Source organism: Gopherus evgoodei, chromosome 7, assembly GCF_007399415.2.
Source record: "Gopherus evgoodei ecotype Sinaloan lineage chromosome 7, rGopEvg1_v1.p, whole genome shotgun sequence".
Classification (NCBI taxonomy): domain Eukaryota; kingdom Metazoa; phylum Chordata; order Testudines; family Testudinidae; genus Gopherus; species Gopherus evgoodei.
This window is the reverse complement of record NC_044328.1, coordinates 501090-515229: the sequence shown is the minus strand read 5'-3', so window position 1 is coordinate 515229 and position 14140 is coordinate 501090. Positions and strand designations below refer to the sequence as shown.

General features: G+C 47.3%; 1 protein-coding gene across 2 annotated transcripts; it reads right to left on the bottom strand.

Annotated features, from left to right (window-relative positions):
* Positions 1 to 2148: 2148 nt before the first annotated feature.
* On the bottom strand, positions 2149 to 14073 carry LOC115655539 (cytochrome c oxidase assembly protein COX15 homolog). 2 transcript variants are annotated; one of them, XR_004001406.1, is made up of 11 exons: positions 13993 to 14073; positions 13691 to 13866; positions 12051 to 12173; positions 11549 to 11735; positions 11027 to 11194; positions 9444 to 9525; positions 8779 to 8933; positions 5085 to 5198; positions 4394 to 4716; positions 3342 to 3592; positions 2149 to 2644 (listed from the first exon to the last, which is right to left on the bottom strand). XR_004001406.1 is itself a non-coding variant. In XM_030571099.1 (9 exons), exons 1-9 carry the CDS (start codon positions 14059 to 14061, stop codon positions 4585 to 4587), a joined length of 1206 nt encoding a protein of 401 aa, XP_030426959.1. In that variant the 5' UTR covers positions 14062 to 14073; the 3' UTR covers positions 4315 to 4584. The 2 variants fall into 2 exon arrangements, 1 of the variants encoding a protein (XP_030426959.1); XM_030571099.1 differs by lacking the exons at positions 2149 to 2644; positions 3342 to 3592 and having other exon boundaries at positions 4315 to 4716.
* Between the last annotated feature and the right edge of the window lie 67 nt (positions 14074 to 14140).

Below are 14140 nucleotides of genomic sequence, written 5' to 3'. Positions count from 1 at the left end.
ACTCTACCTTTAGACAAAACGTAAAGAAGGGAATGACCTGGGGAGTCATCCCCATTTTTGTCCATGTGCCCCCGGCCGACCTCAGCGAGGCCAGCCAGGGGCACCCATGACAGCAGCAGATGGTACAATAGGACTAGTAACCATCATTGCCAATGTCCAAAGCAGCAGACAGTACTGTAGGGCTGGTAACCATCTTATGGTAACTTGCAAAAGGTAAGGGGATGCTGCTGTGTAGCACTGCAGTATCGCGTCTGTCAGCAGCATCCAGTAGACATACGGTGACAGTGAAAAAAGGCTAAACGGGCTCCATGGTTGCCGTGCTATGGCATCTGCCAGGGCAATCCAGGGAAAAGGGCATGAAATGATTGTCTGCCGTTGCTTTCACGGAGGACTGACTGACGACATTTACCCAGAATCACCCACAACACTGTTTTTGCCCCGTCATGCATTGGGATCTCAGCCCAGAATTCCAATGGTCAGGGGAGACTGCGGGAACTATCGGATAGCTATGGGATAGCTACCCACAGTGCAACACTCCAGAAATCGACGCTAGCCTTGGAACAGGGATGCACACTGCTGAATTAATGTGCTTAGTGTGGCCATGTGCACTCAACTTTATACAATCTGTTTACAAATACCGGTTTCTGTAAAATCGGAATAATCCCGTAGTGTAGACATACCCTGAGGCCTTGGCAGAGCAAGCTCTGCCGACAAGCAAAAACTGGTATAATTACATTGCTTGGGCATGTTCACACAGCACTCCGCTGGCAGAACCCATCCACTTGGGGCTCTAGCACAGGGGTTCTCAAACTGGGGGTCAGGACCTCTTGGGGGTCATGAGGTTATTATATCGGGTGTCATAAGCTGTCATCCCCTACCCCAAATCCCACTTTGCATCCAGCATTTATAATGGTGTTAAATATATTAAAAAGTGTTTTTAATTTATTGGGGGGGGTCGCACACAGAGGCTTACTATGTGAAAGGGGTCACTAGTACAAAAGTTTGAGAACAACTGCTCTAGCATCAATGGTGAGAGCAGTGCACTGTAGGTAGCTATCCCCCTGTGCTGCTTCCCATCTTCTGCAGCTAGGAGTTGTGGGAAAACAGTGGATTGCAGTGCATCACAGGTGCAGGTGCAACATCCCATGATGCAATTTTTCCCATCCAATCATTCCATGGGCTTTCACCTGCCTTACTGCATTTTTCAACAGTCACTGTTATGAACACATCACAGATGGACATGTAATATCTCATGACATCCTAAACGGAATAGAAATCAGAGTTGCCTGACCAGCTGTGTGCCATGGAAACATCAGATTACTTTTAGCATTTCCAGAACAGCTGCACACAGTGTACCGTCACTTTTGGTCTTAGGACACAAGCACTGAGTAGTAGCATTGCATTGTTATGCAGGTCTAGGATGACAAGCAGTGACTGCAGAATTTTCAGATGTGGAAAGCCACCTTCCCGGAACTTTGTGCAGAGCTCGTCCCAGCACATTGGCACAAGAATACCAAAATAAGAGGTGCCCTTGTAGTGGTGAAGCATATGGCATCGCTGTGTGGAAGCCACTCTGATCATTTTCGTTGCCCTTCGCTGGACTTTCTCCAATTTGTCCACATCCCTTCTGTAGTGGGGGGGACCAAAACTGGACACAATATACCAGGTGTGGCCTCACCAGTGCCAAATAGAGGGGAATAATCACTTCCCTCGATCTGTTGGCAGTGCTCCTACTAATGCAGCCCAATATGCCATTGGCCTTCTTGGCGACAAGGGCACATTGCTGACTCATATCCAGCTTCTCATCCACTGTAATCCCCAGGTCCTTTTCTGCAGAACTGCTGCTTAGACAGTCAGTTCCAAGCCTGAAACGGTGCATGGGATTCTTCCTTCCTAAATGCAGGACTCTGTACTTGTCCTTGTTGAACCTCAGCAGATTTCTTTTGGCTCAATCCTCCAATTTGTCTAGGTCACACTGGACCCTATCCCTACCATCCAGCTTATCTACCTCTCCCCCCAGCTTAGTGTCATCTGCTAACTTGCTGAGGGTGTAATTAATCCCATCATCCAGATCACTGATAACTGATCAAATTGCCATGGTGCATTTATTCCAGCAGCAACCACCATGTGTAGAAGACAAACATTGGCTATCCTACAGAGAGTATGTTTTTATTAAATACCAATTACCAACACAAACAAAAAGGGCAGTATAGGCTCTTATAGCTGTCTGTAAGTCATTCCAGAAGTTGTCCAAAGGGATGGAGTGAACAGGATACCGAGATGAACCCGGAATTGCAAGGAATTTGTGGGAGCAGTTTGGGGAGAATATGGAAAGCACTTCTGTATCGGCTACAGAGGGGGCTGAGCATGCATGTGTTCTGCCTGCAGTGTGATTAGGGACCTCAACATCTCCTTTTGCTGCTCTCATCACTTTTATCATCCGCATTTGGCCTAGTAAAATTTGCTCCTGGCTCTCCTTTCTCTCCTGCCTATTTTAAATTTTTCCTTTGAAGTCTCTCTCCATGCCCTGTGTTTTTCAGCAGCTGAGGATTGGAGCACCTCTCGAAACGTGTCCTCCTTAGTCACTTCCTCATCTGGCGGAGGCCCTGCACCATTGTGTAAGGGGTTCCCTTGAAGACCACATCTGCAGAAGCACAAGAAGCAAACGGAAGCATGATTGTTAGTGCACACACAGCATTAAATAATTATCCTAAAATACATCTCTTTTTAAATACAAATCAGTTTCTCACTGTCCCTTGGCAGGCACACAGCTTAGCAAATGCCCTAAACATAGTGAGTTTTGCCCGGGAGATGGGGCTCAAGATGGGGCAAAAGGTTTAGGTGGTTTTTTTAAGGTGATCACTGCAGGCAGCTAAGGACAATATTGTAAATTCTGACATTTTCCATAGGTGTGGGTCTCTGAAGCCACTCTCTCACTCCAAAGGGTATGCAAGGGTACATCTCCTGCATGCCTGCAGCTTCAGACTGGGTCCCTTTGTGCCGCTTTGGTCCCTGGCACAAGTGATTGCTGATTGGCACGGGAAAGTTTCCTATGACATGAGAAGGAACAAAGCAGCTCTGCCAAGAAACCTTTGGCAGAGGATTCGAGAGTACCTCCAGGAAAATCTTAGAGAAAACTCTGGAGGATTCACGTGAAATCTCAGTGTGCGTTAAGACACAGTTCTGTGGCACTGCTTAGCTGCATAGGGGAATGTGAAGCACATGCAAACACCGCTAGTCTTGTACATTTCTATCCCTTCTCCCACTTCTAAAATATACAGAGTAAAGGTCAGCTCTTACCTCATGTAACTGAGCATCATCAACACAAAAAGATCACTTACCAGGGCTCTCCTCTTCTGCATCATACATGCCAGAGATGGACTGCCGTGATGGGCAAGACCCCTCTGGAGTGGATAAGAGGTCCTGATTCACTGCACCAGCAGAAGACCCTGCTGTGTGCTCCACGTCATCCTCCAACTTAACCTCCTCTCATCCATGACTTTGGGGTTAAGTCTGCTGTCTCCAGCCCCACTGAAGCATCCACAGGGCTCTTGGCGGAGGTGAGGTTGCTGCCGAGGATGGCGTCCAGTTCCTTATAGAAGGAGTATGTCTTTGGCACTGCACCAGAGCAACAGTTTGACTCCCTTGCCTTCTGGTACACCTGCCTCAACTCCTTTATCTTCCCATGGCACTGTTGTGTGTTCCCTTCATAGCCCTTATTCAACATGCCATGAGAAATCTGCCTGTTCCCACAGCTGGAACGGAGCTGGGACTGCACGGCCTCCTCTCCCCACAGTGCCTGCAGATCCAACAACTCAGCTGTGCTCTGAGCGAGAGAGCGTTTGCTGCGTGGAGCTGCCATGGGCAGCTGGGAAGATGCGATGTGAGCTCTTCACACCAAGCAAACCGGAAGTTAAATTTCCCAAAATTTTCTGGGCCTTTAAAGGGGGAGGGGCAGATCCTGTGTACCTGGGTGCAAGACAGCAGAGTTCAAATTGCTGACCAGAGCAGTCAGCAAGGGCATTGTGGGACACCTCTTCGAGGCTATTTACAAGCGCAGTGTCTACACTGACACTGTCAATATAACCTTGCCACAGAAAGCTCTACACCTTTCATCGAGGTGGTTTTATTTTGTCAGCAGAAGGAGCGTTGTAGTGTGTACACCCTCCACTGCTTTGTTGACGAAAGCTGACTTCTGTCGACAAAACCATGTAGTGTAGACAAGACCTAAGATGCCACAGCATGTAACAGCTGCCACCACAGAGGAGTTTCATCCCTCTCCATCCCTCACTTCCCAGACCCACGATCCAGGGATCCAGCCAAAGACAAGCAGCTTAAAAAACAAATTAATTTACATTACAAAGTTTACAATCAAAAGTGCACATGATCTTACAGTCAAGAATTTGTCCCAGTAAACAGAACAGTCAGTCTGGTCAGTCTAAATTCAGGCTTGCAGAACTCCCCACTCAGAGCCCCTTCGAACCCCAGCAAGTCACCACAGAGGAAAGCAATCAGCCAGAGCATCTACATCAATGCAGTGGGGAAAAGAACTAGACGTCCTTGCAGAGCCCAGTTGAAGCCAGGCTACTTTGGGACCCGACGTAGTTCATTCATAAGCCACAGAGCCACAGTGAGCAGTGCCAGGGATCCCGACTGGTGAATGGCAGCCAGAGGAGTTGGGACATACAGTAGAAGGGTGCTGATGCCCAGGCCCACCTGTCGAGAAGCACCCGGGAGTGAGAAAAGCAACAGCTGATTCAACATTGATGTTTTAAAGCACTCTACCAGATATGCCTGTCAATACATTTCCAGCAACCCCCACATTCCCAATCACAACCCTACCCACTGGGAGAGGGAGAGGCTCCAGAAAAAAAAAAAAGTCAAGACCCAGACTCCCCATCCTCACATATAGCACAGACTGTGCCACAGGCACCTGGACCTGTGCAGCCTCCACCCCATAGCTACTGCCACACTTCAATTTCCCATGGACTTTGCAGTTCCACATGCCAGCTCTGGGTACCTAATGGTACTTCTGATGAATGTGACACAGCAGCTTAGTGCTAGGAGAGAAGAGGAGACAGTACCTGCATATATGCCACAGCCATTAAAGAGGCCACAGCAATCTTGGTCCTGCGTGGTAGGGGGATCTTCCGAGAGAGAAGATAGAGTGCTGTGATGGCAGTGACTGAGGTGATCCCCTAGAGATGAAAGAAGCTAGCAGTTACTTGAGGGAAGTGGGTGTGGGAAGAGTTGGCAGGAAGAAACCCCACACAACAGCTAACATGGGGGCTGGAAGGAGATCATCACACGCTTGTTTAGCTGCATTTTCCACTGATGACGTTTTATGGGGATGGGGCACCGTTACATTTCACACATTATTAGCTAATGTCAGATGCCACCTAAAGCACATCGTCAGCGAAGGTGTTCAGTAACACCAGACCTAACTCTGACCAGTGTGTCACCCCACAACACCCATCCCAACTCAAGGCACTCATCTGTATTCCCCTCAGTCTGTGGTCTCAACTGCGGATCAGTCCATGACATTGCAGATACTAGAAACGTTCACATGAGCTTGCACAAGCTAGCTGAGTTAATGGCAAAGTTTGCAGATGATACTAAACTGCTCAACATAGTTAAGACCAAAGCAGACTGAAGAACTTCAAGAAGATCTCACAAAACTAAGTGATTGGGCAACAAAATGGCACATGAAATGTAATGTGGATAAATGTAAAGTAATGCACATTGGGAAGAATAACCCCAATTATACATACAATATGATGGGGCTAATTTAGCTACAACTAATCAGGAAAAATATCTTGGCGTCATCATGAATAGTTCTCTGAAGACATCCATGCGGTATGCAGTGGCAGTCAAAAAAGCAAAAGGGATGTTAGGAATCATTGACTACTGCGTACAGATGTGATCGCCTCATCTCAAAAAAGATATACTGGCACTAGAAAAGGTTCAGAGAAGGGAAACAAACGATTAGGGGTTTGGAACGGGTTTCACATGAGGAGAAATTAAAGAGGCTAGGACTTTTCAGCTTGGAAGAGAGGAGACTAACAGGGGTTATGATAGAGGTATACAAAATCATGAGTGGTGTGGAGAAAGTGAATAAGGAAAAAATTTTTACTTGTTCCCATAATATAAGAACTAGGGGCCACCAAATGAAATTAATGGGCAGCAGATTTAACACAAATAAAAGGAAATTCTTCCTTTAAAAAGTGGAAGTCAAATCCTAGTGAGGCAAATAGAAAGGAGCATAAACACTGCCAAATTAAGTGCAAGAGTGTAATAAGAAAAGCCAAAGAAGAGTTTGAAGAACAGCTAGCCAAAAACTCCAAAGGTAATAAAAACGTTTTTTAAGTACATCAGAAGCAGGAAGCCTGCTAAACAACCAGTGCGGCCCCTTGATGATCGAGATACAAAAGGAGTGCTTAAAGACGATAAAGTCATTGCAGAGAAACTAAATGGATTCTCTGCTTCAGTCTTCACGGCTGAGGATGTTAGGGAGATTCCCAAACCTGACTGGTTTTTGTAGGTGACAAATCTGAGGACCTGTCACAGATTGAAGTGTCACTAGAGATGGTTTTGGAATTAATTGATAAACTCAACATTAACAAGTCACCGGGACCAGATGGCATTCACCCAAGAGTTCTGAAAGAACTCAAATATGAAGTTGCGGAACTATTAACTAAGGTTTGTAACCTGTCCTTTAAATCAGCTTCGGTACCCAATGACTGGAAGTTAGCTAATGTAACACCAATATTTAAAAAAGGGCTCCAGAGGTGATCCCGGCAATTACAGACCAGTAAGTCTAACATCAGTACCGGGCAAATTAGTCGAAACAATAGTTAAGAATAAAATTGTCAGACACAGAGAAAAACAAACTGTTGAGCAATAGTCAACATGGTTTCTGTAAAGGCAAATCGTGTCTTAATAATCTATTAAGAGTTCTTTGAAGGGGTCAACAAACATGTGGACAAGGGGGATCCAGTGGACATAGTGTACTTAGATTTCCAGAAAGCCTTTGACAAGGTCCCTCACCAAAGGCTCTTACGAAAATTAAGCTGTCATGGGATAAAAGGGAGGGTCCTTTCATGGACTGAAAACAGGCTAAAAGACAGGGAACAAAGGGTAGGAATAAAGAGTAAATTTTCAGAATGGAGAGGGGTAACTAGTGGTGTTCCCCAAGGGTCAGTCCTCGGACCAATCCTATTCAACTTATTCATAAATGATCTGGAGAAAGGGGTAAACAGTGAGGTGGCAAAGTTTACAGATGATACTAAACTGCTCAAGATAGTTAAGACCAAAGCAGACTGTGAAGAACTTCAAATATCTCACAAAACGAAGTGATTGGGCAACAAAATGGCAAATGAAATTTAATGTGAATAAATGTAAAGTAATGCACATTGGAAAAAATAACCCCAACTATACATACAATATGATGGGGGCTAATTTAGCTACAACTAATCAGGAAAAAGATCTTGGCGTCATCATGGTTAGTTCTCTGAAGATGTCCACGTAGTGTGCAGAGGCAGTCAAAAAAGCAAACAGGATGTTAGGAATCATTAAAAAAAGGGACAGAGAATAAGACGGAAAATATATTATTTCCCTCATATAAATCCATGGTACGCCCACATCTCAAATACTGCGTACATATGTGGTCTCCTTATCTCAAAAAAGATATATTGGCACTAGAAAAGGTTCAGAAAAGGGCAACTAAAATGATTAGGGGTTTGGAGAGGGTCCCGTATGAGGAAAGATTAAATAGGCTAGGCCTCTTCAGCTTGGAAAAGAGGAGACTAAGGGGGAATATGATAGAGATCTATAAAATCATGAGTGATGTGGAGAAAGTGGGAAAGGAAAAAAGTTATTTACTTATTCCCATAATACAAGAACTCGGGGTCACCAAATAAAATTAACAAACAGCAGGTTTAAAACAAATAAAAGGAAGTTCTTCTTCACACAGTGCACAGTCAACTTGTGGAACTCCTTACCTGAGGAGGTTGTGAAGGCTAGGACTATAACAGCATTTAAGAGAGAACTGGATAAATTCATGGAGGTTAAGTCCATAAATGGCTATTAGCCAGGATGGATAAGGAATGGTGTCCCTAGCCTGTGTTTGTCAGAGGGTGGTGATTGATGGCAGGAGAGAGATCACTTGATCATTACCTGTCAGGTTTACTCCCTCTGAGGCACCTGGCATTGGTCACTGTCAGTAGACAGGATATTGGGCTGGATGGACCTTTGGTCTGACCCAGTACGGCCATTCTTATGTTCTTATTTGCACAGAGCTTTGCAGTTGTACAGCATTCTGAGTGTTAAGGCATTTAAGTAAAGGGTTCCCTGATGTACAATATCCAATTCTTTACTCATATCCAAATTTTATTTTGTCCAGGGTTCTCAAAACACTTTACGAAGGAGCCTGGCATCTTTATCCCCCATTTACAGATTGGGGAAACTGAGGCACACAGTGGGACGAGCTCTTTTGTTCCCAACATGTCCCTTCTGGAGGGAAGCCAGGTGCAGAAGTAAGACCACCACTCCCCCAGCAAACAAGACTACCTCACAGATAAAGAGGAGACTCATGCCAGCTAAGAGACCATGCTTCCTCCTTTTGAAGGTAATGAGTTCCCAGGAGTATGATGCCCTGAAGTTCACCCCTGTTCACTGTGGGAGGCAGCCTGAGAGTGATCCATCTGACTTTAGGAGACCAATCAAGGGAAAGCTATGACAGGATGGCATGGTCCCCAGAAGGGGCTGAGTGGCACTTACCAAAATCCTGTGATTAAACTGCACCGTAGTGGGATTCTCAAAGATGTTCTTCAGCACTGGGGAGAAGGAGAGGAGATCGTCTGGGATCCAGCGCTCCCCCATCTTGGGGAAGGAGTTGTACACAAGGCCTGCATCCAGTCCGGCCACAAAGGCACCTGTAATTCCAGAGAAGAGAGTTAGGTACTAACATACCAGGGACAAAGCAGGTGATATACCTAGGGTAACCAGATGTCCCGATTTTATAGGGACAGTCCCGATTTTGGGGTCTTTTTCTTATATAGGCTCCTATTACCAGCCACCCTGTCCCAATTTTTCACACTTGCTGTCTGGTCATCCTAGATACACCAGACTAGCCTCTAGAGTTAGGCAAGCTTGGAGTTGGGCTTGAGGACAGGGCAACCTGGTTTTGTATTCCTTCTCCTACAGCAGCACATTGGTGATCAGACAGTGATGCTCTGTTACACAGTCTGCCCTGCAGGAGATGTTCCAGCTGCTCCATCTGGGACCATCAAGGGCAATTCTAAAGTACCTATACACGTGCAAGGAGCTAAACCCTCATTGGACATGAAACTTCTTGGGGATCTGATACAGTCCACCCCCTCAGGAGAGGGGTAGGGCAGGCAGGGTCACAAAGGAGGCAGACTCACAATGACAGAGGCCCTTACCTGAGAGAGCAGTGAGGAAGATAAGACCTGTTGTCCCATGAGCAAATCGTCTCAGACGGAGAAGCTGATAGGTTTCAGGTAACTGTAAAACACAAGCCACAGAAAGGGCTATAGAAACAAACTCCCCAGGGGCCTTGCAAGAGACTGGGCACTGATGCTCCTGGTGGGATGAGCTGGCTGCACCAGGTGAGGAAAGCTCCCCCAGCGCAGAAACAAAAAGGGTGAGGTCACTTGTGAATGCAGCCAACATGTCAAAGGGGAAATTCCTGTGATTAAAAGAGAACAGGAGTACTTGTGGCACCTTAGACTAACAAATGTATTTGAGCATAAGCTTTTGTGGGCTACGGCCCACTTCTTCGGACGCATAGAATGGAACATATAGTGAGGATAAACACACACACACACACACACACACACACACACACACACACGAAAAGATGGGAGTTGGCCAACCAACTCTAAGAGACTAATTAAGATGAACTGTTGTCAGCAGGAGGAAAAAGAAACTTTTGTAGTTATAATCAAGATACCCCATTTAAGACAGTTTGACAAGATACTTAACACGGGGAAATAGATTCAATGTGTGTAATGGCTTAGCCATTCCCAGTCTCTATTTAAGCCTAAATTGATAGTGTCTAGTTTGCATATCAATTCAAGTTCAGCAGTTTCTCACTGGAGTCTGTTTCTGAAGCTTTTCTGTTGCAAAATTGCCACTTTAAATCTGGAATCATAATATTTAAAAACCAGTAGGAGAACACTTCAACCTTTCTGGCCATTCAGTAACAGATTTAAAGGTGGCAATTTTGCAATAGAAAAGCTTCAAAAACAGACTCCAACAAGAAACTGCTGAACTTGAATTGATATGCAAACTAGATACAATCAACTTATTCTTAAATAGAGACTGGGAATGGCTGAGCCATTACACACATTGAATCTATTTCCCCGTGTTAAGTATCCTCACAGCTTCTTGTCAGTAACAGCAGCTCAGCAGAGTCCCACTCAGGTGGTTCTTTGCAACCACCAAAACTAGCCTTTTCTTTACTTGCGAAATCTTTAACCCTACAGAAACCAATGGGGCCAGCAGATAATTACTCAAACAGTGCCACGGCACTTGATCCAATCCTGATGCAGGGCAATCCCCGGCTTCCCGGGCCAAATATTCTGACTCTGGGGATACTCCAATGCCTTTTCTTGACTTCCTCCTTAATGGAGCAGTGTCTAAGCCAAAGAACTCAGAACTATCTTCTGTTAGCCACATGTCCGAGTGAAAGAGTGCTGGGGGCAAGATACGGTGAGGCATCACTGGCAATAAGGATGGACTGGGATGCTGAAGGAAATTATTCCATGGTTACTCATTCTACGCCACAGTGTTTTGCAATGTACGTTGTCAGATCAAAGATAAGCCAAAAGCAGAAATGTGAGGGCTGTGCTATTACCTTTCACCCTCCCTACTCCTTTAAGCTCCTCATTAAAACAAAGATATTCCAAGCAGCCTTGGAACCCCAACTACCTATCCATCCCCCAGATTCTTGCACCAACACTGCAGTCCTGCACTCCCCATATACTATGCATGTACCGCTTACTTTGTGTTGTGGGAGCAGCAAGGACAATCCACTCCACAGGCTGGCACAGTACAGAACTAGTGCAGAGCCTAGATGTGCTGCTAGACGATACTGACTGACTCGGGGGATATCATGAGAATCCGGCTTCTCTTCCAATCCACTTTTCACCATGTACCAGCCTAGCAGACCCTGTCAAAGGACCAAAGAGATAACATGAGAGCTACTGAGGGGCAAAACCCAGTCCCCTTCCATAGCCTCAGCTGGGAGAAACAAAGAACCCACCTTCATGTCAATTTCACCATGATAAAGGGAGCAAGAGGGAGTTATCTGTTCCAGCACTGACCTCAAACATCATACAGGTGTTAGCTGTACAATAACCATGCTTCCACCATCAGTACCACCAGCCAAAGCCTTCACAGAAGCCATAGTCTCAGCCCACCACTCAAGAAATACTTACAGTCAGGCAACACCACTGCACATCATCATCCCCCAGAAGCCCCCAAAGCCAATGATACATATCCCAGCAGCTGCAGGCTCCCTTACCTGGAAGCAGACAAGCCCACAGAGGGCAAGGACACACCCCTTCATGGAGGAGCTGAGCCAGCCTTTTCTCCAGAAGTAGACAGCAGGCAGAACATAGGCCAAACCTACAACCCGACCCCACATGCGGTGCGAATACTCCATGTACCAGATGAACTTGAACTCTCTCAATGTCATGTCATGATTCAGGCTGTTGGAAAAGGCAGAGCAGAAGAATAAGCAAGAAACTCCCTGGCATCGAACAGTGGCTGCCTTCACGCTCCCAATTTCACAAGGATTTTCTTCACCTTGGACAGAACAGGGATAGCCAGGGAAGATGAACACCAAAGCCACCTTTGGATCCTTGTTAGCTATGTATTGAGTGCCCCTTGTTGGAGCTAGTCCATTCCCATAGAAAGAAAGAGCCTTGTGCTGCTGACTCACAGTCAGTCTGGGCTCTGTGAAAACAAAGAGGAGGATTCCCTGTGCCATCTCAGTCCTTCTGCCTGGAACCTGCAGCACTTACATTTTAAATTCTGGGAACTGCTGGTATTTTTGGAACTCAGCCTCCCATTCCTGCTGTGTCTGTGGGGGCTTCATCTCCCTCACCAGGTGCCAGTCGACCATGGAGAGCCCAGACTCTGTTAGCCTAGGAGGGACAGACACACACACACAGATGTGACTCACTCACTCCTTAACCAAAATAAGGAGAGCACTGACAGCATTTCCCCCAATGAACTGCAGCCACTTCTCAGCAGCAAAGGTGATGGGGAGGAAGGACACTATGAACTAGGCCAAAAAATGTTATCAGGCACATACTAGCCAGAGGTAGGTACAACAAACTGAAGTTGGAGACAATGCAATGTAGAGAAGATCTGCCTTGCTGCACCCCCCCATCTAGTGGGAAAGATGTTGGCCTCATAACTGACACCATTTAGCCCTGCACAGAGGAAGAATGAGGCTGCAAAAAAAAATTAATTGCTCCTACAGAGATGATCACAGAAGGGAGATGGGGGAAGAAAAAGGCAGGCCTGTGACAGAAGCCTCCTGTCCCTATAGGAAGACCATAATTAAGGAGTGGATGAGCTTACTGATGAAGGAAAGGGACCAGTAAGATGACTAATTTTGGGGTGAAGAAATAAATTATCAGCCACATACAATAGAGTGTTGTAGATTCAAAACAGTTCAGACAAGATTAGGGGTACTTATTGTTTGTATGGCACCAGCTGCATAGTGGTGTACAGACAGGTATGAAAACAAGATTCTCCCCACAGATTGCTTACAATCTAAACAGACAACATACAAATAAGGGAGAGGGAAATGGGTGCCAAAGAAAAGGCAGTGTGAGAACAGTGAATTTTAAGCACCTGACTTGTTAAAGTTCCTTCACTCTATTGTTTGCCTGGATGCAGTCAGTGATCTGATAATCTCTCAATTCCTTAACACATCTGCAGAGAGGGGAAACGTCAAAAAAGGTGCAGGAATTTAGAGGAGAGCATGGAGCTTTGGAGAAGCAGGTCAGTATGGAAAACCCGGGTACTCAGGGAAGTGTGGGAAAAAGACTTGGAGGTGGGAGCAGGAGAACGACGACATAAAGGTGTAATGGAAGGCAGTCAATGAAAGGTATTGCTGCAAAGGACAAGATCAGGGTTCTGGTCGGGATGAGGGGCCTTTAAGAAAAGCAGGTTAATGTGGCACACAGGGAAAAGAGATGGCAATGCAGGAAGCTGAAGGTGGGCTGGAAGTAGATCGATAGCATTTTCAGCAGCACTTTGTGTGGATGAGAGGTAAGGATGTAAATAACTGTAAAAACAACCATCATGTACCCAATGAACCGGAGTGCGGGGGGGGGGGGGGGCGGTAGCATCCCCATGTTTTAGGTGGGGCTCCGCTGCCCGCCCCAGGGGTCCCAGCTGCTCGCCCCAAGGGTCCCTAGAGCTCTGTGTGGGGCCGGCAGCTGGGACGGATAAGCATCAAGCTTATAGGGTAACCCATTAACCTTTTGCATTCTTCGGAGAGGGGACGAGGGGCCTGGCCAGAAGGCAGCTGCTGCAGGGACAATAGGGGCGCAAGGCGGGCAGGGTCTGTGTAGGGCCCGAGGCACGGCCTGGGGCAGCGCCGGTTGGGCAGGGACAGGGACAGGCAGGTGCCGCCGGCCGCTCTCACCTGGTCACGCCTCCCAGCACAACAGCTCCGGCCACCGTGCCGCTGCACACCAGCAGCCAGCGCCCCACGAGCCGCTCCGCGGCCGAGCCGGGCACAGGCGGGGCCACCGCCCCGGGATGGGCGGCGGCTTCCGACGCCGCGCGCCGCTGCTGCGGCTGCCGCCAGCGGAGACATCGCTGCGGGGAGAGAGGGGGGTCAGTGCGGCCGGGCCCGAGCCTGGGCCGGCCCCGCTGGGGATGAGCGCAGCGGGCGGCCCGGGGCCCCCCGGGGGGGAGGGCAGCTGCGCCGCCTCCCTGAGTTACCTGGGCCCCTGAGCCCCCCCGGCGAGGGAGCAGGAGGACACGCGCACCCCCCAGCGCCGCCCGCAGCATCACGAGCACAACCGGAAACAGTACCCTGACATCTGACCCGGAAACAAAGCCGCATTTCCGGACCTATTAGCCGTCACCA

Excerpts from the sequence above, each read along its gene's own strand:
- LOC115655539 (XM_030571099.1), bottom strand. The coding sequence starts at position 14,061 with ATGCTGCGGGCGGCGCTGGGGGGTGCGCGTGTCCTCCTGCTCCCTCGC. Across the intron at positions 9,526-11,026 it reads TGCTGCTCCCACAACACAAA|TTACCTGAAACCTATCAGCT; the intron begins GTAAGCGGTACA and ends TGTGTTTTACAG. Across the intron at positions 5,199-8,778 it reads AGTTTAATCACAGGATTTTG|GGGATCACCTCAGTCACTGC; the intron begins GTAAGTGCCACT and ends TTTCATCTCTAG.